The sequence below is a fragment of the Podarcis filfolensis genome (genome assembly GCF_964270895.1).
Source record: "Podarcis filfolensis genome assembly, chromosome: 3".
In the NCBI taxonomy this organism is placed as follows: domain Eukaryota; kingdom Metazoa; phylum Chordata; class Lepidosauria; order Squamata; family Lacertidae; genus Podarcis; species Podarcis filfolensis.
The window spans coordinates 88235333-88258167 of NC_139606.1; the positions used below are offsets into that span (position 1 = coordinate 88235333).

Genomic DNA, 22835 nt, shown 5'->3' on the forward strand with positions numbered 1-22835 from the left:
CCTTTCTCCCACCACAGAAAGAGCAGGGGTGTTTCGAGGTGATGGCGCTGAGGGATTATGTCGCCATCTTCCACAAGTAGCAACAGAGTCGCCGCTCACACTGTTTGCCGCAATACGGAATTGACAGGAGGGTGAAGGAGGAATACAATGATTTCATCAGTACATGCTGGTCTGTCCTGTCTATGGAACGCCAGCCTATAAACCTTGGGTGAACTGACATTCACTGTGCAGTGGGATGGAATGGGATGGTTTGCTGGCATGCATTATGCCTTGCCCAAAGATGTGGCTGATTACTCTGGGCTTTTAGTGTTCAAATAATAATTAGTTGACCACACACTCCGGTTTACTCTGCATCCAGCACTGCATCCCAATGCTGGTTTGGGAACTGGCGTGCACACGACATTAGCCACAATCCACACCTTTACTGTGATTTCTTATGAAATACTGTGTTTTGAGGTGTGTGCCCCCTGCAACCAGATTCTATCAGAATTGAAGAAAAAAATGACATAGCCACGTTTAAAGCTGGTAATGTGTACGCAGCCTCCCCCCAAAGCAAGGCTTTTGAATCGCAAGTACATACCGTGGTGTCCACAGCGGTGACCTTCTTGGTGGGTATATGTTTCGGGGTGGGTTCCTTTGCGCAGACCAACACACAGCCCTCAGGACCCAAAGTTACAATGGCTGTTTTACAGCCTCTCTCGAGCAGGATCCGTCCCACACGCCCAGCATCTTCAACATTGCCAACTGGGATTCCCGTTAAAAGTTCTGCCTAGGGGAAAAGGTTGAAACAACACAAAACCCACATTAGCTTGGGGGGGGGCGGGGATTAAGCAAAAACATCAATTTATTTCAAGACTACTAGCTATGTGAAACAGATATGTAATATTTGCTACTATTAAATGCATTGAGAGACAATGGTGTGTACCAGGAAATATAGTGGGAGGTGCAATAAATCCCTTTGAAAGCACAGATTAACCACTCAGCCCTTAATTTATTATTTCCACAAATGAGGTATCGTACTGATGTACCAGACTCAGAGTAGTGGGCTGAAGAATAACATAATATCTAGTGTAATAACCTCTACAAATAATTAATTCAGGGCTCTGGCATTCAGCCAAACCCAGTTTCCTGATTTGTGCATGAGACACATGCTCAAAAGCACATTTAAAAAAAAATAAATACATTAAACAAGCAACATTTTTAGGTGCACATAAAAAACCCACCCTAGTAAAATGTGTGAAGTGGCCAACTGCGTGCTGTGCCCGTAACGGGGATTCCACCATGAACTTCCCTTGTTCAAGGGAGGTAAATGATTTTCCATTGCTTTACCCAAGGAGCTGCTTTGAAGAACCACCTCTAAGAAAACTACTGTGGGGCTTCCCTCTTGTTCCTTCCCCATTTTCCTTGGGAGTAGACCCTATGTAAAGCAATGGAGGGGGGAGGTCTGTGTTGCTTTGCGCAGGAGGCTGTTTGGAAGGGCTTTCCTAGGGGGAAATGAAGGAGTTTGGATTGGTTTGGGAAATAACCATGCTTTCCCTTGGGGGGGAGAGGGGAAGGGGGAAGGGAAGGCTTGGTTCATTTATAAGCCAATCCAATGTGTGTGTGTGTGTGAGAGAGAGAGAGAGAGAGAAGTTTTGGAATATATAACCAAACAGAGGACCTTCTCGGTAGTGGCGCCCACCCTGTGGAACGCCCTCCCATCAGATGTCAAGGAAATAAACAACTATCTGACTTTTAGTAGACATATGAAGGCAGCCCTGTTTAGGAAAGTTTTTAATATTTGAAGTTTTATTCTGTTTTTACGGTTCTGTTGAAAGCCGCCCAGAGTGGCTGGGGAAACCCAGCCAGATGGCCGGGGTATAAATAATAAATTATTATTATTATTGTCATTATTACACACACAGAGAAAGAGGGAGCTGAACCTGGGGTCACACTCCTGAGAAGTGTCCAAGTTGCTTTAAGCAGAGGTTGGATGGCCATCTGCCATGGATGCTTTAGCTGAGATTCCTGCATTGCAGGGGGTTGGACTACATGACCCTTGGGGTCCCTTCGAACTCTAAGACTCTATGATTCTGTCTCCTAAGGAGAGTCCACTGCTCAGTCTTTCCCACCATCAAATGCCGTCTACTGTTAGCAAGTTTCTCCTAGTGCCTTGCCAAAGTCTGCTTCCTTAATAATTTCCACCGTTTCATTCTGGTCTAGAGATGAAACCCTGTAGCATTGGCCCTAGCCCTTCTCACCATCCCCCAAAGTGGGGCGCATGCTACAATGCCACAATGAGGCAATACCACAATGAGGTCCTTGAAGGAAGGGCAGGTTACAAGATGCAAATACATCTGCACCACACCCTGTTGATTGCATGGATTGTGATAGTACCTAGTTTAGAACAGAACACTGTGTTATTGCTTTAATCCCAGAGAGCGCCCACAGTCCTTGACTGTTATTGTCTGGCCCTCCTTCTGTGCTGCACAGTATACAAAGGTGGTTGCGGACCGATTAGGCAAATACAGATGCCTCTAGGAGTTTCTGCTGCGTCTGCCATCTGCAAAGAGTTGCCTCCAGCTGTATTTGCAACAATTGTGATGCAGCTGAGATAAAGAGGGAGAGGGGGGAAATGAGGACACCGCAAGGCAGGCCAGGAGTCGATTTCCCGCAAAGGTAACAGACACTAGACAGATGCTACGTGCCAAAAGTTAAAATGTACCACAAAGTGTCAATTGTGAAATTAAATATAAAACTGCTGGGCTGTGTTGGAAAGTTCCTCCCTCCAATAAAATCACTTTTTTTATAAAAAAAAAATACAATTGGAGGAAATAACTAATGGCTGCTCTAAAAAAGAAAACGAAGACACAATAGCAGGAGGCCAAGGAGGATATTTTTAAAGAGCTTTCTACATAAGACCAAGGGAAAAGGATTCTTCCCTCTGGCTCCTACCCCCACATTTTGCAAAAAGGCATAAAACACTCACCGAGATATGAGGAAATGGCCAAATTACTTATATTGTTAATCTACAAGTCTATATACAGTCAATGTAGTGCCCTCAGATGTTGTTGGGCTACAGGTCCCATCACCCCTGACCATTAGCCATGCTGGCTGAGGCTGATGGGAGTTGGAGTTGGCAACATCTGTTAGCCCCCCCCCCGTATCTACAGGTAATGCTGCTGCTGCAGAACCAAGTGCTTAAGCAGAAAACGCAGAAATGCAGAATTCAACAGCGTAAAGATATGCAAGCTCACATTCTGCAGAAATGAATTTCTAAGGTGTGACTCCTTATTTCATTGTACCCACTCCAAACTGTCACACCTTTAGAAATATGACCAGGCATGTTCCAAGTCTGCTACGGAAAATGCAAAAATAGCAATGCATTTTCCATAACGTGGAAAATGCGAAAATAGCATTGTGCCACCCAGAACCAGCCCGTTTTGCTCAGCAAAGTCCCATCCATTGTTGGGATTTTTCACTTGCCATTAGGTCCACGTTATGGGGGGTGGTGGTGTAGAGACTACACTACTGCACAAAGATTGCGTTTACATTTGTTCCTCTGACCACCTTTGTCTCTGGCTCCACCCACCACTGTAAAATGGCCCTGGGGTGGCTTCCCTGAAAGGAATACGGTCTTCAGGGAAAAATATTTCCTATCCCTGAGCTTAAAGCAACAAAAACATAGGAGCCAAATCCTAGGAGCCGAGGGGGCTTCGGTCCTCCCAATAAAATATTTGAGGGGGCTGCCCCCCCCCAAGTTGATAGGCATTGTCATTCAAATGGTTTGTGTGATCGATTATGCAGGGCGGGGCTTACCCCCCCCATATTTTATTCAAGTTGGCACCCCTGAACAGAAGCGAGATGGGAAGGGGGCAGGTTTGGGCTTCCCTCCTCTGCATGTTTTTTGTGTAAATAATATCACACACATACCCCTGATATGTGAATGCAACAAATGCATTCAGTAACATACACATGGCTGGCCCTGCACATCTGAGATTGGTTTTTCCCCCTGGAATAACTCTCTAAAGTGCCAAGGACATTATAAATGCAACACCTACAGCCATTTCCCTTCAAGTCTGAAATCACTTAGTGGCACACAACCTTAGGGTTTTGGCTTTCACAGGACCAACATTTGATATACTTATTCTGCAATTCTTTTATTAGAAGAATTAGAAAGAACAGAGAACCAGCACATTCCTGGGCAAACCTCAGGGATTAGGCTCTGCTGCATCTGGTGCACAGTGAATTAACAAGCCAGTTTCAACAGGCTTGATCTTTCTGGGAAAAGTCCGGGGGGGGGGGGGACGGGACCAAACTACCAGCTAAGCAAAAAATCAGGAACTGATAATCTTGCAAGATGCATTCTCAGTATTTTGCACACGAACCACATACAAAGAAGTAGAAGCTGCACAAATAAAAGTTTATTAAAGCAATGAAAAATATGTATCTGAAACCACAGCTTGTGAAATATCCTTTGTGGTAGATAGCCCACTGATATTATACCCCTGTTTTTTTGCTCCATTCTAGCACAACAATTCGGAATGAACAAAATGTTTCACAATACCAAGTATTTGTGGTTGTCAAAGCATCCACAAGTGTTTGGTGGATGTGCTTCCATCCAACAGATTATTTGGAGGATGCAGCCCATGTGGCAGGGTTTGCAGCAACTTGGGGTACTTCCAAGGCTTTGCACAGTCACAGACTAGTTTTATACCTCTGCTGCCGAGAAGATAAATAACAGAAACTTCCTGTCTGATCCCATAACTGTTATCAGCCAATCATAAATGGACGATTACAAGCACACAGTATGAATTATTAAGGAACCTGGCAGAAACTTCACAGCTCATGTTGACAATGGGGCATAAATTTCCACTTCCCTTTGAAGTAGGTGGCTAGTCAGCGCAAAAAGTTGGACGGGTGTTAATTGTGATGAGCTCTGAATTCTTTTTTTCCTTTAGAAATATTTCAAGATGATGATTGGCAGCTATTCTGCCCCCTACACACCCACACCCACACACCCACCCACACACACACCCTATACTGCTGTGTTCTGTATGGTCAAGCTTCATCTGTTCCAATACAGGTAATAATTTTACTAAATTATCTATAAACCCTGATATGTGGGATATTTCACCTCTCAACATGCTGGCCCTCAATGGGAGAAAACCTGGTATGAGAGATGGCACTGTTCTTTTCACCTTTGGGACCATGTGGATGCATGAGAACTATATGGACACAGAGGTGAGCTTCGATCAGGCAGACCTGCAAGCATGTCCCATCTCTGCCACAGGCTGACTGTGTGGACTTCCAGACATGATACAAGACGACAAAAACTAGACTGGAAATGTCAAGAGTGGAGTTGGATATAGCTGAGTAAGTTCAGCAAGGCAGTGCACTGGATCTATAGTTTATTGTTTACGAGCCTACATTCAAAGCATGTTTACCCTGCTCTTCGATGAAAAAGGCTCCCAAATCAAGTTGCAGAGCAACTTTTTAAAAAGGCAGTCCCTGCCCTCAGCCTTACAATCTAAAGGACACAACACAAAAGGGGGGAAAGGATGGGTTGGGAGAAGAAAAGACACAGTAGAAAAGGGAAAAGAGGAGAAGTGGGAAGTACCAGTTCTTATAATTACAGTTCTTATAATGGTGGCTGGCTTGCTGGCATGGAAAAAATTCAGGTAGTTTGCTAGCACTGGGCACTGCAAGGTGACACATGGAGGAGAAGACGACAGAATAGCCCTACTTTCCTTCTCTTTCTTTCTTACAGTCTGATGGAATCACCCAGGTTTATACAGTGTGCTATCCTAGACCCTCCAACACTACTCAGATGAAAATAGGGACATTTCTCCTTCCCTCCCAACTGATCCTCCTCAGCCCCCCATTTTTGCCAGCCTCCAGCAGAGCATTTTCTATCAGAAGAAGGGTGAGTGCCACCATCACCACACCAAGGGGACACAGCACTCAGACCCTCCACCACCCTGAGAAAATCACTTAATCCTCTTATTTTATTCTTGTAATTCTGAACCATGATTACGCCCTACAAACCTAGCCATTGGACAAAGCTTTCAGAGTTGAAGTATGAACTGTATGTTTATTTCCTCTTTGGTATGCCACTACAACCAGTGAGATGGAGACCTTTTTTTTTGGGGGGGGGGGGAGATTATCAGTTCTGTTTCAGGTGCTATCCAGCCCATCCCAAGTAAAGCCAGCACTGTACAACACAGCATTTTCAGAATCTGAACCAATTACTTGCATTCAAATGCAGAAAACAGAATTAAAAAGTTGCATTGGTCCAGAGCGACTAAAATCGTGGTGATGACATGTATTTACCTCAGTTTCATTGCAGCAGATGATGTCAGAATAGGTATAAAATCGTGGATCTAGGTCAGCGACGGCTGGAGCAGGATTAAATAAAGTCTTCACTATAAGAAAATGGAAAATGTCTAAATCAATGGCACATGATGCTTGAATATGAATAATTGGGCAGAATCCAGCAAAAACTCTGTGTTGTTACGGCGAAGGCACTTTCAGCTCCACATTCCCCACCAAGATATATAAATTACTTGCAGACCCACAAATCTTCAGGAAAATATCCTACTTTCTCATGTTGCAAAACAAAAAAGCAACTCCGATTCACAATAAATAATAATGGTTTCGTTAACCAATTTTGTTAGAATATTAAAGCCCTGATTATCATGCCACTGTCATCAAAGTGAGAAAAGAAGAATTAATTAGCAGAATGAAAGCTCTGCTGAATTCAGAAAACAGAAAGTTGAGTTACTGCTAATTTGTTTAATATTTTTATAAGATATTCCATCTAAGAATCACAAGGCTGTTTGCTGCTTTTAATTTGAAAATCAAAGGTGCATGGAAACTCACTCAGCTAATGGAAGTACCAAATACAGAATCCAGCTTGTCTTTAACATCCTGTGCCCTGTCAGCCTTCCATATAAAACAAACCCTCTTCCAGATTAGAAATGCAATTCACTGAGCTTGGTTCTAGTTATCCTAATGTTTACCTATTGCAGCAGGAATACAGTACTTCCAATGCGGAACATGGAAGGAAATGAAGCTCATACAGCAGAAATGGCAGCTCATTGCCAGCATGTGCCTCAGTAAATAAGCAGCCTGCCTCATCCCACAGAATCTCTGAAGTTTGGCCCAACCAAGGCTACCCGCTCAGCTAGCTGTTACACCTGGACCCTTCCTCAAAACCCTGGTCACACTTAATGCCTTCAAGTTGATTGTCTTAGTCTCTGTAAAATATGGGAAACAGAAGTACGCAGTGCTCCTGCAGCACTCCCTAGTGCACTGTGTATAACCTAAAGATGGGCTCAAATTCTCATGTTTTCTGATGATAGAGTGCCAGCAAGCGGAAAAGATGTGCTTCAAGCTTTGTTGAGCTGGGGAAAAAATAGATTTTAATTTTTTTGAGGGGCAAGGGAGATGGACTTGCAATTTGATTTCAAGACACCATAGCCATATCCTCCTCCTTTCCATAAACTTTCTGCCAATGTGACAAGCAAGGTTGGCAGTCCTAGTGCAGTCAGAGGCCATTTCTCCCCAGTGTGCCTCTGTGAGAGGATGCCTTGTAACAACCTTCCAGCGGCATTGTTGGGGGGGGGGCAGGGGGGGCTGTTCAATGGGGCAGCCACTCCTCTCTCCCAGCAATGCCTTTGGAAGGGTGCTACGTTGTAAAGTAGCACCCCCCTCACAGAGCCACAGTGAAGGAACCGACCCCGGATCATGCTAGCAGCACCCAGCAAAATGGTTATTTAAGAAAGGGGAAATGGAGGGGGGAGATTTGCCTAAACTATGCAGAAACTAAAATGTAAGCACTGGAAATGAAGTAAGGTTTTTCATCACTCCATCCCTCAAAATGGTTGAGAGCACACTTTTGTAGTATGAGAAAGGAGCTGTGAAGATAGGGAGGCACTTTCTATCCTGTTAGAGTACAAGCAAATTAAAGGAAAGGAGCTGGAATACGTCCAAGACAGGTTGCAAAATGCACGGGAGGATAATCCGTACAGTAATAGAAAAGGCTGCTCAAGCGACTACCAGCAATCTAATGCAACAGGGCAACCAACTCCCTATATTCTGCTGACTGTGTGATGGTAGTTTGGCACAATGCTCTCTAGCCCCATCAAGACAAGGTAGGGTGGAGAAGGCAAGCAAAGCAGCTTGCCTCCTACTGTCTCCTGTTGCAATGATGCAAGCCTCTACTGTCAGGACTGCTGGCTTAGTCAGAGGGATGGCAATCTGAGGTCTGCAGGCCACGTCAAGAGAGTCAAGGCCCATCCCTGTCAGCTTGTGGTGGCTCTCCTGCAAGCTGGTTTTCTTTGAAGCAAAGTGGGCAGGGGTCCACCCCTGGCGAGGGAGGGATAGCCTTAGTAGGTAGGTCAAGGGGTCATCCCCATTGGTGGCCACATTGCTTCAGGGAGCTACATCCCGGTGGTGGACAGGACCAGAACCATCCCCCTTTTTTTCTCTCTCTCTCTCCCTTTCTGCCACCCGCTTCTCTCTTTCCCTTGCATCACGCAGTGGGCTACCTGGAGGGGGCACAGATCGCTCTTGTCTGAGATCTGAACTGACGGCTTGCAGAAGGCTTTTGAAATTAGACTGAAGGTGAAACCAGGGCCATAGGTAGCTCACCCCTGCCCTAGGGGCTTGGAAGCTCCTTCATTATATACCTTTAGGTGCCAGGCAAAAACATTCCTCTTCAACCTTTGGTTTATTGACACCCAAAGCCCCTTTAGAATGTGTTGGGGGTGGTGGTTAACTGAGTTGTTCTTGTTCTTATTTTTATTATGTATTTTATATTGTGATTTTATCTTGCGAATCGCCCTGAGACTTGTATAATATTTTTTTTTTTTAAAAAAAAGCAGAATGGTGGGTGAATCAATGTTTTTGTTTAGGCACTTCTGAGAAAGCAGGGTCCATAAATGGGCGACTTCAGCTCTTCCATTTAACTACTCAAGCAAACAAGAAGAATAACATTCGAGTCAAGAGTGCTACAATCGCTTTGGCATGCTGGATTTAATGACCTGTCCGGGCACTGTGCCAGTCAAAACAGAGGCCAGCGCTTAGACAAAAGCTGCCACAGGGACCTTTAATGACTACTAGGAGGACAGTGAGACATCGGCAAGTGTAACACTGTCGGTTCGCAGCCTTGTAAAACAGGGGTAAGTGAATGGGGACAAGAGGGCTTACAACCGCAAGCTTCCGTTTCCTCACTTCCCCCTTTCTTTTGAGCATGGCATCTCGGTGTGCATCTGTTAAACACAAATAGTCTAGTGTGCTTCCTAACATAAACCCCTGCATTAAACATGCAGCATCTGCAGACTAAAGGAAAGGAAATGCCACTAACACACTCCAGCTGGGAGGGTGTTTAATACTGCGCAGTGTTAGCAAAGTGTTTATGGGGATGTGGTTATACAAGGCAGTTTGACATGTTTGTCCTGTCATCTAGGGCAGAGGTGGCCATAGATTTACTGGAGTACGGAGCACACTGTGACGAAAGATGGAATGGTTAGGATGGTTCTGATCTTCCAGTTACACAGTCTCTTGCCTTAACTTGCTAATGCCTTTCTTGCTCACATTCACCTAATAATTTTTTATTTATTTTTGGTTTAACACGTGTGATGTAATGAAACACTTAATAATTTGCCCTTGCTGCTACAAAAAGAGCTCCTTCAACACTAATAAATTTATTATGGCACAACAAATTTATTATGGTCACTTCATAAGATGCACAAGGTTGTCACTCTAGCCTAGCGCAGGTGTGCACTGTTGAAACAAATGGGTTTTCTAAGCAAAAGATTACACAAACTTATGCATGTTTGCTCAGTGTAATTCAAATTGAATTCAATGAAGCATCCTCTGAGGCAAGTGGCTGTAGGACTGAAGTTTTACTAATTTCTGGGGTAGCAAGTAAGGAGAACAAGAAGGGTGACTGTAGGCGAAAGCAACATTCAGAGGTGTGACTGCTGCAGTAAAGGGTCATGCAGAAGAATTTAGCCTCACTTTCCACAAAACGTGGCTTATTGTTATGGATGAAGCAAAGACTGTGGTTTAAAACAAACTCTGGCCAATTTCTAAGCAAGCCAACTTCAAACTATGGGTTTCGAAGCTGGCTTGTTTAACTAACCAGTTTGTTTTAAACCCCAGTCCCTTGGGTCGTACATAATGACAAGCAGTGTTTTGCAGAAAGTGAAGCTATGTAGTCCCCCTTCCAGTAAAGGAGGAGGAAGAAAGGCAGGAGCATAAAAATCCAAGGCTTGCAATGGCTTCTTGCTGCTCGTGCACAGAACACTAAACCATGGTTTGACATCGCCTTCCCAACTTATGTGCTCCAAATGTTTTTGGGCTAAAATTCCCATGGAGAATGATCAGGGATGATGGGACATGGCAGTCCAAAAGATATGGAGGGCATCAGTTTGGGGAAGGCTCCATGAACCCAGCCAGTGAGTATGTGCCTCTTATGACAATTAAGAGATGAACTTTGTCATGCCAATCAAATGAAATCATAGTTTCGCTCTTCTTTTCAAATCTGGCACAAGCTGCCAAACACACGTCACCTTCTTTTCCACTACTGAGTTTTAAAAATAGTCCTGAAGCCCTGCTGCCTTGAAAGGATATAAAAACATTTTAAAAGGGAGCAAATAATTAAGACAGATTATTAGATTACCTCCACTGGTGTGTGCCATTTTCAGGGCTTCCAGAGAAATAGCTGGGGTTATTTCAAGTTGGCAGACCATGACTTTAGCGTTTGAGATGATGTGCGCAGCCCTCTTTAAGTTATCAGAATTCAAAAGCAAATTTGCTCCTGCAACAATGACGATAAAGTTTTCCCCTAAAAAACAAACAAATTCTGGTTTTTAAAATGTTTACAAGTAACCATGCAACCAGTCTCTTTCGCAAAGGGATGGATTCTACCCACATAGCTGTACATCTCCCCTTCACTTCAATCAGAGCTTCCACCTAGGGAACTTCATGCTATGTTGTCGTCTAAAATAGTATTATGGTTTGAGCTTCCATAGGCTCAAGACAATTCATCAGATACATGAAGCACACTGGAGAGACACATCCTTAGGTCAACTGATTCCTAAGTGTCCATTACGTTTGTCAAGAGGATGCTTTAACAGAAATTTGTCAGTGGAAAACTTTTTGGTCCCAATACAGAATGCCTGTCCCAATATATGAAAATGTGTGTGTGAGAGAGACTCGCTTTCGCTTGTCTACCACTGGCGCATGACTCTCAAGAGCGTTGGTCAAAGGGGAATACAACCCCTTTAGGTTTAAAAAAATGATCTGCTCAAAGTTCTTCTAATAGGGGCCCTTCAAGGCTGAGATTAAGCCAGCGTGGGGACAGAAATCATTCTGATGTGCTTTTATTTGTTTGCTTATTAAAAATATTTACATACCACTATTCATAAAAAGTGTCAGAGCAGTTTACAACAATTATACACAAAATCATTCAATTAAAACTATATAAAATGTTGAAATCAGAAAATAGCCAACTATTATGGAAATATGTTATTCTTAATTGCCTGCTTAAACCTGACGGAATAGAAGAGTTTTCAACAGCTGTTTAAAAATTGAGACAGAAGGCACCTACTTAATGTTTCAGCATGTGTGTTTGTTTTTTAAAATGAAAAAGTACTGTGATGATTAGAACTTGCAAATAAGTGGACTAACAATTCTGAAATAAAACAAATAAACAGCAAGCGTCAAGTTATTTTAGAAGAGCCCACCGCTTCCTTGAACAGACACCACAACCTCAGATTTGTATTTTGATGATGACATCAGAACTCAGTTATGTTTCATTACACTTTATTCTGAGAGGGGTGGGTGGGGAGGGGAACGTGACAAGGGTCTGTTGCTTTTGGCAGCAGCTTGTGTTTATCATAATGTATAGCTCCAGCTTACTGTAGCATGCAGCATTGCCTTTAGGGCGTGTTTTACAGTGGTGCTGTTGCACATACTGCACATCCAAGCCAGAGAATGGTACAACTGCCTGGTGTGATTATATTCCTGGAGTCTCCATGACCCCAGGGAAGGAGATGTCAGTGCTGCTTCACCACACACTACACCGAGCCTGGCTTTCCTCCACACCAGTGTCTGCCTGCTCCTGAAGTTACTGCTATCGCTAGGGAGTGTTGCTAAGGCCATGTACACATTAAAGGCTTAAAATGCAGTGGGGCTGTGTTTCAATTCCATGTCGGTACACGGTGTCATGGTTTGATGTGTTTCAACTCCGGCTGTGTGTCGGTCAAAGGAGGGGCTTGAAATGCTAAGAAAGAGTTTAAACTTCATCTCTGTGATTCTGCACTTCAGACTTCTCTCTTTCTCGGGAGTAAATACCATTGCATTTGGAAGATGTATTGGGTCATAGTTGCAGCCACAGGAAGCTGATCTCGGGGGTGGGATGCAGTTGGAGGGATTAAGCTTCACCAGAGAAGGGTTGGGGCTTGCAAATCATGAATGGTCACCTGATTGGCTGTGGGTTGGTTTCAAAGAAAGAGCTAAGCTTTAGGAACACAGTATTTTTCATGAATGAGACTTCCAAGTGCCTTGCGTGCAAAAAAGCGCCTCCCAAAAATACAGTGATAAGATAACATCATGAACTCACAGGGAGGAATTCAAGTTTCCAAAGCAATTAGGCCACTGGTAACATAGCTCAAACAGTCACATGTTAAAGCTTATTTTGGTTAAAGCCCAGGCTTTTTGCCCTTCTCTTTTCCCTATCAGACAAAAGACCTGTTCTCTGAATGTGTGGAGGGACAGTGGGAGATCACACATGCTATCTTAATTGGTTCAACCCCAAACTTCATGTGTTGAGCAGGAAAGTCTGAAGTGGGACACAAATTCTGCTAAATGAACCTCAAATCCTTGCTGAGAATGCAGTTTGAATCCTTGTGTCTGAATTCATGCAGACTTAAGACTGGGATCCCTGGCTGCATGAAGAATTCAAAGTGTATTCAGCCAAACACCATTTGATTCCCCATTCAGACTCTCCTGCTCAAGGCACCAAGGTCTGAGTTAAGGCTGGTCCAGTGTGTGGAGCTGCACTCTTCTTTCTACATTCTCAGTCAATATCTGAACAGGGAAAAGAAAGCTGCCTATTATTAACCAAGAGCCCCCGAGGCGCACCTAATGTGCCCTGCACAGTGTCTGTTGTCCGTTCCCCATGTCTGGGAACAAGGTGAACCAGAGATGGAGATGGAGCACAGGTAACTGAAACAGGTTCATGGGAGGCTGAGCTTGGAGCTGGTTTATGGGAGCATGATAAGAAGCTGTCATCCCAGCACAAGTCCAGGAGAGACTAGGAGGTTTATATCTGCCCAGGAAGCTCCTTCCCATTCCAGCTCAGGTGCTGGATCTCAATGCACACCTGGTTCTTCTCTGGCTTCCTCCTGACTAGACTGCTCCCCGCCCATAGTGAAGCACCAGGCAAGAACTCATCTGCCAGCTCAGGATTTCTTTTGGCCCAAACACCTCCGCAGTCCCTGTATATGTGTGATTGTGTGCTCTACAGGTGAAGGTAGAGTCTCTGCCTGAGGCAAGCATTTGTGTGGGGGTCTTGGGGGCAGGCAAATTGTTGTCAGGGCTGGTAACTAGAGAGCTTGACTGTGACCGTATTTTCTTCAGGATCCTCAGTGGTGTTGGGGGGTCTTCACAGTCCCCCTCCTCTTCCCGGGATGAGTTCCTCCTAGAGTCATTGTTGGATTGGATTCTTATCATTTAGTTTCTGAAAACCTCAATAGGAAGGTACTAGAAACTGTGTGAAAGTTTGTCCTAGATAACATTGGTCCTAGATATGAAGCACATGATGCAATTTGTTGCAAAGCTTCCAAGACTTAAGAAGAAAGGAATCCACTTGTTGAATCGCACCAAAGTCCAGCGGTTTATCGTCAACAATGGCGATCCAGTTGTCCCTGGGAGATTCTCAAACAGTGCATGACTGAGATAACTATTACCAGTGTTTGCAGTGGTGCCTTTTAATCAGAGAAATAGTGTCTATCTAACAAAGTTTTTCCATGCACCTAAGGACTTCCACTTGCACCCCCTCCTAAAACTTGCTCTGAAAGGTTGGGGAAACCCCAGAACAGATTTGTGAAGTGCAGAAGGAGCAAGAAAACAAGGAAGGGAAGTTCTGTTTGTTTATTTATTTATATTCTGCCCTTCATCCGAGGATCACAGGGATAAACATGTTGCTCAAGTGGAAGTCCTTGCAGGACTGGGATGACCTTGCTGGATACAACTCAGAATTTCTGAGCTAAATGAAGGTTCCATTTTTAGCCACAATGGCCATTAAGATACTTACCCACCTGGTTATTTATTTATTTTTAAGTCCATATAAGCTAGTGGCCACTAAATATATCTCACACCACAGAATATGATAACTATTGACTGCATGAAGAACTAACTCATTTGGTTTGTTCTGACCAAACAGTTGAGACACACTGAATTCTAGAAGGGAATCCAGAATCTGGAGCAAAAGTCTTCAACGAACACATTAGGACCCCATATCAAGTTGTTAAGATCCCAAATTAATGTGGGTTACATTTATTAATATCTGTTGGGAGCCGCCCAAAGTGGCTAGGGAAACCCAGCCAGATGGGTGGGTTATAAATAATAAATTATTATTATTATTATTATTACATTAGGGTCTAGAGTGGAGAGATTGGGAAAAGGGCAAAGTTCCTGCACCTTTGAAGCTATATCAAAAAGGGAATTTTAGAAGGTGCATCTTGCAGGACTATTGAAAGTGCTGAAGTCCTGTCCTCTTTATTTCCTGCCCCCCAATCTGGGATATAAATATCATTATCCTCTCTTATTATTTTTAAGAGGGAGACAGTAAAGCAGAAAAGGAACTGCAAACATATTGTGGAATAGAAAATAAGCACCGTTAATTTGCTTTTTTAAAAAAAAGTGGGTCCCAGGTCTGAAAAGTCTGAAGGCTACTGTTTTATGGTGAGACTGAGAATTCCACACTAGGAAGTGGATTAAGTGTCAAGCTGACCAAGATTTGCAGGTGTCCTTTAATCTGGAGCATCTAGCTAGTGTTGCTGGACAACAGTGACCCCACTTTGGCACACTGTCTCAACAACCTCAGCAGCAGAATCAGCATTCCTGTGTATCATTTTCTAAACCACTTTCCTCTGGCAAGCAAGCTACGGCAGCTCGCTAGGTGACAGTGTTCAAGTAGCCAAGGTCAAGCTGTGGGTGGATCTCCTCTGTTTTTACCTCCTGCCTACGATGTTGAAAAACCCAACATGCACCCCTCTGGCTGTACAACAGCTGCCAAGTTTATTAAGCTAACACACGAGATCCACGTAACATCTCCCCACGCCCCTCCAGAGTCAAAGTTTGTGTTTGACATACTTTTCTTTAATCTTACTTCTTTAAATTTTACGTGTGTGTGTGTGTGTTTGAGAGTGTGTAAATACACACAAGTACACACACGAAAGCTTTCACTGGTATCAAGGTACACTTAAGACCTTTTGTACTCAGGCATCCGCATGCATGGAAAAAAGTCTTTCTTCAGTCTTTGTGTAATGATTAATTAACAGCAAAAGATACAGTTAAGCTGAAGCAGGCTTCTGCTGGTTTCCTGGTTTGGCTCCAACTCTGAGGGGGCCCTTGGCAAACTGTCTCTGTCTCCTGCGTTGGTGGGACCAACACTTACCTGGCAGTGTTGGTGGGTGGCAGCAGTGCTACAGTGATCTCCAAGCTGCTCGGCAACAAAATGAAGCTGAACGTTCAAGGACAGATAAAAGAAAGAACGTCTTCACCCAGCGCATTGTTAAACTATGGGACTTGCTTGCACAGGAAGAAGTGATGGCCGCCAACTCAAAATCATAGAGCAGAGTTGGAAGGACCACGAGGGTCATCTCGGCCAACCCCATGCAATGTAGGAATCTTTTGCTCAACACGGGGCTCAAACCCATGACCCTGAGATTTAAGAGTCTCATGCTCTACCGAATGAGCTATCTAAAAGAGGATCGGACAAGTTCATGGAGGACAAGGCTATCAATGGCTATGTTCTACCTCCACTGTCAGAGGCACTGTACCTCTGAATACCAATTGCTAGGAATTGCAGGAGGGCAGAGTGCTGTTGCACTCATGTCCAGTTTGCAGGCTTCCCAAAGGTGTCTGGTTAGCCATTGTGAGAACAAGATGCCAGACTAGAAGGGTCATTGGCCTGTCCCAGCAGGCTCATCTTACACTCTGCTTTTTAGAATTTCCTAGTGTCCCAGAACAATGCTACATCAGAGGTACGGTAGGAAAGCGAAGTGCTGGATGACCTCCCCAGGTCTTTAGCACAGTGCTTGGCCCTGCCAGGGTTTTGAGCCCCCAGAAGCTGCCCAGGGAAGTCACGGACTTGTCCTGGGTTTTATATATATCGTATAGCAGCCTATTTTGGTGCTCTCAGCTAGACTGGCCCGATCAGAGGCCATGCCGGGGAACAAAGGAGATGTCATTCTCACCCAGAATTACTGTGTTCCCCCAGCACTATCTCACTAGACAGGCACAAGAAAAGCACATGAATATTGGAGGTGATCACAGAATAGCATGATAAAAAGGTAAAGGGACCCCTGACCATTAGGTCCAGTCGTGACCGACTCTGGGGTTGCGGCGCTCATCTCGCTTTATTGGCCGAGGGAGCTGGCGTACAGCTTCCGGGTCATGTGGCCAGCATGACTAAGCCGCTTCTGGCGAACCAGAGCAGCACACGGAAACGCTGTTTACCTTCCCACCGGAGAGGTACCTATTTATCTACTTGCACTTTGACATGCTTTCAAACTGCTAGGTGAGCAGGAGCTGGGACCGAACAACAGAAGCTCACCCCGTTGCGGTGATTCGAACCGCCGACCTTCTGATTGGCAAGTCCTAGGCTCTGTGGTTTAACCCACAGCGCCACCCAGGTCCCTTTTTAATAGCATGATACTGAGAGCTTATTTCAGGACTGAACATAGGTTGGGAAGGTCGTCCAGAATGCCATGGAATGCCATGCAGAGAAGAAGCCCTTGCATGAGCGGAAGTGAATTTTGCCCTCCAGATCCCAGCTTATGTCTACAAGTGCTGATCTTTGCTTGGTTTCTTGTGGAACTCGTGCATGGGGAAAACGAAGTTCTACAATTGGTCTTAAGCAATAGGTCCTGGGCAGGGTCAGCTTATCTGTACTAATTAACCTGATGTAGACACGTCGGCTATTTAGCCCATCAAATCCTTGCTCAGAACAGAAATAGCTCCTAGAAAAGAGTGTTATGGAATTTGATCAAGGATAACAGGTCAGCCATCCATCCTTTCCTCTTCCAGACTAGGGATGAATGTTCTCCTTTGGCTTTGTAAGAGCTAATCTGCACTTTACAAGAGGACACCTCACACGTAAGAACAAGTCAAACAATGTGGAAAATTACACAGAGCATTTGGAGGGAGAGACAACACAAGGAAGGGGTCTGCAGAATACTACAGTTCTGTCAGAGTCTGCTCGACCCCAAGGCATCCACCCCACCAAAAACTCATATGTGGGTCAGTAAAATGTCATAGCAAATAGCCGGAAGACCCCAAGTTGTCATAATATTTCCTCTTATTCCCAGCTATAACCAACAGCAACAAGGGAACATCTTGTATCTCAAAGGAATGATGGGTGGAGATAAAAAGATGACAATAACAAGGAAGAATGGAATGGCAGTTTCTTATGGTGGAACAAAACAGTACAAAGGCCCTGGTACTACCTGACACTGTCTTGCCACTTTCTCTCCCCACCCCCACTACCTGGATGGGGATAGGTAAAAGGTAAAGCACCCTTGGACTATGGGGTTGCGGTGCTCATCTCGCTTTCAGGCAGAGGGAGATGGCGTTTGTCCACAGACAGATTTCCGGGTGTTGTGGCCAGCATGACTGAACAGCTTCTGGCACAATGGAACACAGTGATGGAAGCCAGGGTGCACGGAAATGCTATTTACCTTCCCGCCACAGCGGTACCTATTTATCTACTTGCACTGGTGTGCTTTCGAACTGCTAGCTTGGCAAGAGCTGAGACAGAGCAATGGGAGCTCACCCCATCACAAGGATTTGAACCACCAACCTTCCAATCAGCAAGCCCAAGAGGCTCAGTGGTTTAGACAACAGCGCCACCCACATCCTGATCTGGATGGGGTTAGCCTGGCTTCCGTTGGCTCTGCTGTGTAACCTGGGATTGAACCTGGGACCTTCTGCATGCAAAGCAGATGTCCTACCAATGAGATACAGCTCTTCTCCCTTCAGTTATAAATGACCTTTTCTTGAAAATATGAATGCTACAAAACCTATCTACGAAGGCTTGTGAGAAAAGGAAGAGCAGGATAAAACTGCAGGTTTTATTGTTACCAAGCAAACTAATTCTGCTAAGCGAGGATAATGTAAATGGCAAGAGTAATGTTGTACTGACTAATGTAATGAACTGTAGTGCTGTCCTCCCTGGATGTTGTTGGGTTGGTTTTTCTTTTCTCTACCTCCGCCCCAACAGTTATTTATTGTCCAAGCATGAGGAGAACTTTAGTTTTCAGTGAACATTAAACCACAGTGCAGCTCAAACCTAAGGAATAGGGGCCAGCAAAACCCAGCACCTTCATTAGAACAACAGTTAGAACAAAATTCAGACTATCCCTAGATACCCACCTTCCTTGTTGACAATGATCGAAGCCGCTCCAGTAGCAGCATCCTCTGTTTGGCCCACAAATTCTAAAATAAAATAAAATAAATAAAATGTAAAGTTTTAGCACAGTACTTATGGCAATTTTTTTTTTTTAAAAAAGATGCCATTTAGAATAGTGAAAACTAGAATAAATCCACTGGTGTGTGTGTGTACACACACACACACACACACACACACACACACACAGTGGTATCTCAGGTTAAGAACTTAATTCGTTCTGGAGGTCTGTTCTTAACCTGAAACTGTTCTTAACCTGAAGCACCACTTTAGCTAATGGGGCCTCCTGCTGCCGCTGCGCCGCCGCTACACAATTTCTGTTCTCATCCTGAAGCAAAGTTCTTAACCCGAGGTAATATTTCTGGGTTAGCAGAGTCTGTAATCTGAAGCATATGTAACCTGAAGTGTATGTAACCCGAGGTACCACTGTATATTGAACTGCAGCAATACCAGGGGTGAGGAGAACCTCATACATGCTAAAATAAAATCACAAGACAATAAAAGCAAACCCAGATTAATTAACTGCAGTTAATTCTCTATTTCAGCAAAAGCGGGCTTTTAATACAGACTTTACTGGGGACTTCCGGGGTGGCGCCATCGGCAATGGCCGTCTCCCTCTGAACTGGAGGGACCAGCTCTGCGCGAAATGGGTCTTTTCCGCTATGGCGAAGCGGGGACCCTTTAAAAAATCACAGGCGGGTGAGGCCTGTGACCATGGGACTCGGCGGGCACCTTTAGCGCCCCCCCAACCCGCAAAGGAACCCATTAACGGGCTCCGAAGCGAAGAGGGGGAAGTGGCGCGGTGCTGTGAGTCAACTGCTTTTTCCGTGGAGCGAAGCCGCATAGCCGTTGCCGGAGAGCGCTGCCTTTTTCCTGGGACAATTTGGCATCTAAAGAATCACCCGTGAGTACTTAAATCTTGAACAACTGGACTCTAAATAAGGACTGGCCAGAAGAGAGGAATTCAACTCAAAATTTACTTCAATTTGGTACTGAAACAGGAAGGTCTAAACAGGAAGTCGGCCTTCCGTTTCTTTGTAGTCAGAATAAAGCAAAGACAACGTAAACTAGAGCTTAGAAAATTACTTTTAAAGGATTGGCTTTCATCATTTAAAATCGTGGAACCCCCCTTCGGTAGCAGGAGAAGAAGGGGGATCTCTTTTTGGACTGTTTAAACCTGCAGAAGTGAGTTAAAAGTAAAGTAACTTTCCACCGTCCTGATCCTGGAGCGGAGTGTCAGGACTGACGTTTGAAGCTCATTGACCAGAGACAAATGTTTTTGACAGATAGCTAAAAGAAAAGTAACATAGTGATTCCATTGTTTCGTCTCGCATTTTAAAGGAACAAATATTGACAGAATATCTTAAAAAGGAAACTTTGTTGTTATTGTTCATAAAAGAAAGAATAAACAGAAGTTTTCCCCCTAGAGGGAGACTGTGAAATTGTAACCAATTTCAGGAGCTTGCAGCTGCTACAGATTACAATCGTGGGAAAGGACTTGTGACCTTGTAGGACAATGTTTTCAGAAGCTCTGTTGGGTGCTTTCTGTAAAATAAATGCCCTATTGGATCAGTTAAGTCAGAAGACGGATTTGATGACTAATGTGGCCAGAATTTTTGAACAGGCAGCAGGAAACTACATGGAGCCTACCCAGGAACTAAAACAGGAGTGTGCTATGACAGCACAGATGAGAGAAGAGGATGCTGCTGAATCCTGGGTGCCAGAAATGGAGGGAGTTGCGGCCCTGCAAGAATATGAGCCTTTGGATTTGATAAATGAATTTGGAAAAAAACAGATTTGGAAAGATAAAGTTTGGTTTGGTTTGGAAATGGGGGGTTGGATTGACCCTCCTATGCAGGGATGTTGGGACTTTCTGAGTCTGGTAATGGGCCATCAGATGTTTGGAGTTGTGGGGGCTCTTAACTTTGGAGGGAATCTGAAACAGGTGTTTAAATATTACATGGAGTTTAGTCTGGACTATGGAAATGGGGCTGATCTGCTGAAAAGGGTTAAAAACATTACTAAGTTGGAGTTCCCACGAGTGAAAGGAAAATATGAAGAAGAGTCGTGGAAGGGACATGGAAGAAACTTGAGGGCCTCGGATATAAGGATACCAGGTTAATGCGCTAGATTAATGGGACAAAAAGGACTGACAAAATCCGGGACCAGGAGGAAGGGACGCTGGATGAAGACTGGATTGTTTTATCTTTTTTTTTCTTTTATCATTAGGACTGTTTTAAAATAATTGATGAATGTTAGAAAAATGTTGAAATGGAACTATTTGGTTCTAGTAAAAATGTTTAAAGAATTAAGTTAATGATATGGTTATGAGAAGTTGATAAAAATAAGATTTAAGTTTTAAGTTTTAAGGTTTGCTATAAGACAAGATGAAAATAGATTAAGGTAATGTAAGGACAAAATATTATGAACTATGGAAAGGATTTGCTGTGATAATTATTAACCAGGATACAAGAAATGGGAGGAGGAGGAGGTCAAAGAAAGAAGGTAATGAAAGTTGAAAATTTGAGAATGATGGATGTATTTTTTTTTCTTTTTCTATTTTTCTGTTTTGTCTTTTTTTGTTTTTTCTTTTTTGTATAATTTAAAAAAAATCTTTAATAAATATTATTTAAAAAATAATAATACAGACTTTACTGGAAGCTGCAGTGTACTGTTAATTCACGTACACATGGCAGAATAAACATTTATGTGACTTCTGCACACGGTGATGTCCACAGTTGTACATTTCCCCAATCTTGAACATACTGTCAAGCAACTTCATTGGGTCACTTAGAATTCTAATATTATGAAGATTTTCTTTTTCTTTATCCAATATTTTTGAGTTTCATGCGCACAGTTTTACAAACTCCCTATGCCTCTGCTGGCCTGCTTTGTTGAGTAGAGGAAGAGGACTTTGGATAGAAATTATTAGTGCGGTGTTGATGTGAATACAGGCTCTGCGTCTTTCCAAAGCAAATTCCCCTTTGGACCTCATAAACAACTACGAAAGAGACCACACAGGTGGCTCTTTTTCCTTGTGTGTAGCATCCAACTCAATATTTAGATATGCCACCTAGCTAGCTTTCAAATGCTGTTAATATTTCATTGTAACTATTATAATGGCTGTTGATTTAGTTCCAGATTAAAATCTCACCTAATGATGGATTCAGAGGACAGTTTGTGTCTCATTACTATAATTTATCCTTCCGTCATTGGGGGAAGACTGTAGCTCAGGTACAGAACAAGTACTTTGCACTTGCATCAAACCGTGGCATCTTAAAGTAGGACTCTGAAAAGTCCTTGTCTGAAATCTTGGAGAGCTGCTAACGGTCAATGTAGTAGACAATGCTGAACTATTATTATTATTATTATTATTATTATTATTATTATTATTATTATCACTTATTAATCACCTCCCATAAAGCATCTTGAAACAGCTTGCAATACAATATAAAACATTTATATTATCTGGTTTTTTTTGCAGATAAAGTCGCTCTGATTCCGGAAGAGGTAGACTCCACCATGAGAGCAGGGCCGGGGCGGGAGAGTGCTAGAGTCCTGTCTAGTCAAGTTGTGTGGGATCAATTCCAATCTGTTACCTCTGAGGATGTGGATAGGCTGCTTGGACAAGTGAAACCAACCACCTGTCTCCTTGATCCTTGCCCATCCTGGTTTATAAAAGCTAGCAGGGAAGGGCTGGGCGATGGGCTTCGCGGGGTGGTGAATGCTTCCCTCTGTGAGGGAGCCTTCCCAGACCCGCTGAAAGAGGCGGTCATTAAACCGCTTCTAAAAAAAAACATCTCTAGACCCGGCCAACTATTGCCCAGTCTCAAATCTTCCATTATTGGACAAGGTGATTAAGCGAGTGGTTGCTGAACAACTCCAGGCATGCCTGGAAGAAGCGGACCATTTGGATCCCTTCCAGTCGGGATTCAGGCCTCATCATGGAACTGAAACTGCCTTGGTCGCACTGGTCAATGATCTCTGGCGGGCTAGGGCCAAAGGTGAGTGCTGTTTCCTAGTTCTGCTGGATCTCTCAGCGGCTTTTGACACCATCGACCATAACATCCTTCTGGACCATCTAGAGGGGCTGGAAGCACTGTTATACAGTGGTTTCGCTCCTTCCTCCTGGGCCGTGTTCAGAAAGTGG

General features: G+C 43.9%; 1 protein-coding gene across 4 annotated transcripts in view; it reads right to left on the minus strand.

The window, feature by feature from the left end:
* The window catches only part of RBKS (ribokinase), a 78900-nt gene that overhangs the window by 33425 nt on the left and 22640 nt on the right, over positions 1–22835 (minus strand). For all 4 annotated transcript variants that reach the window (XM_083604620.1, XM_083604618.1, XM_083604621.1 and 1 more), the window contains exons 4-7: positions 18652–18714; positions 10670–10834; positions 6313–6404; positions 581–769 (exon numbers count right to left, since the gene is read on the minus strand). In XM_083604620.1, coding sequence (XP_083460746.1) covers positions 581–769; positions 6313–6404; positions 10670–10834; positions 18652–18714 — 509 coding nt within the window. The remainder of the gene's footprint in view (positions 1–580; positions 770–6312; positions 6405–10669; positions 10835–18651; positions 18715–22835) is intronic.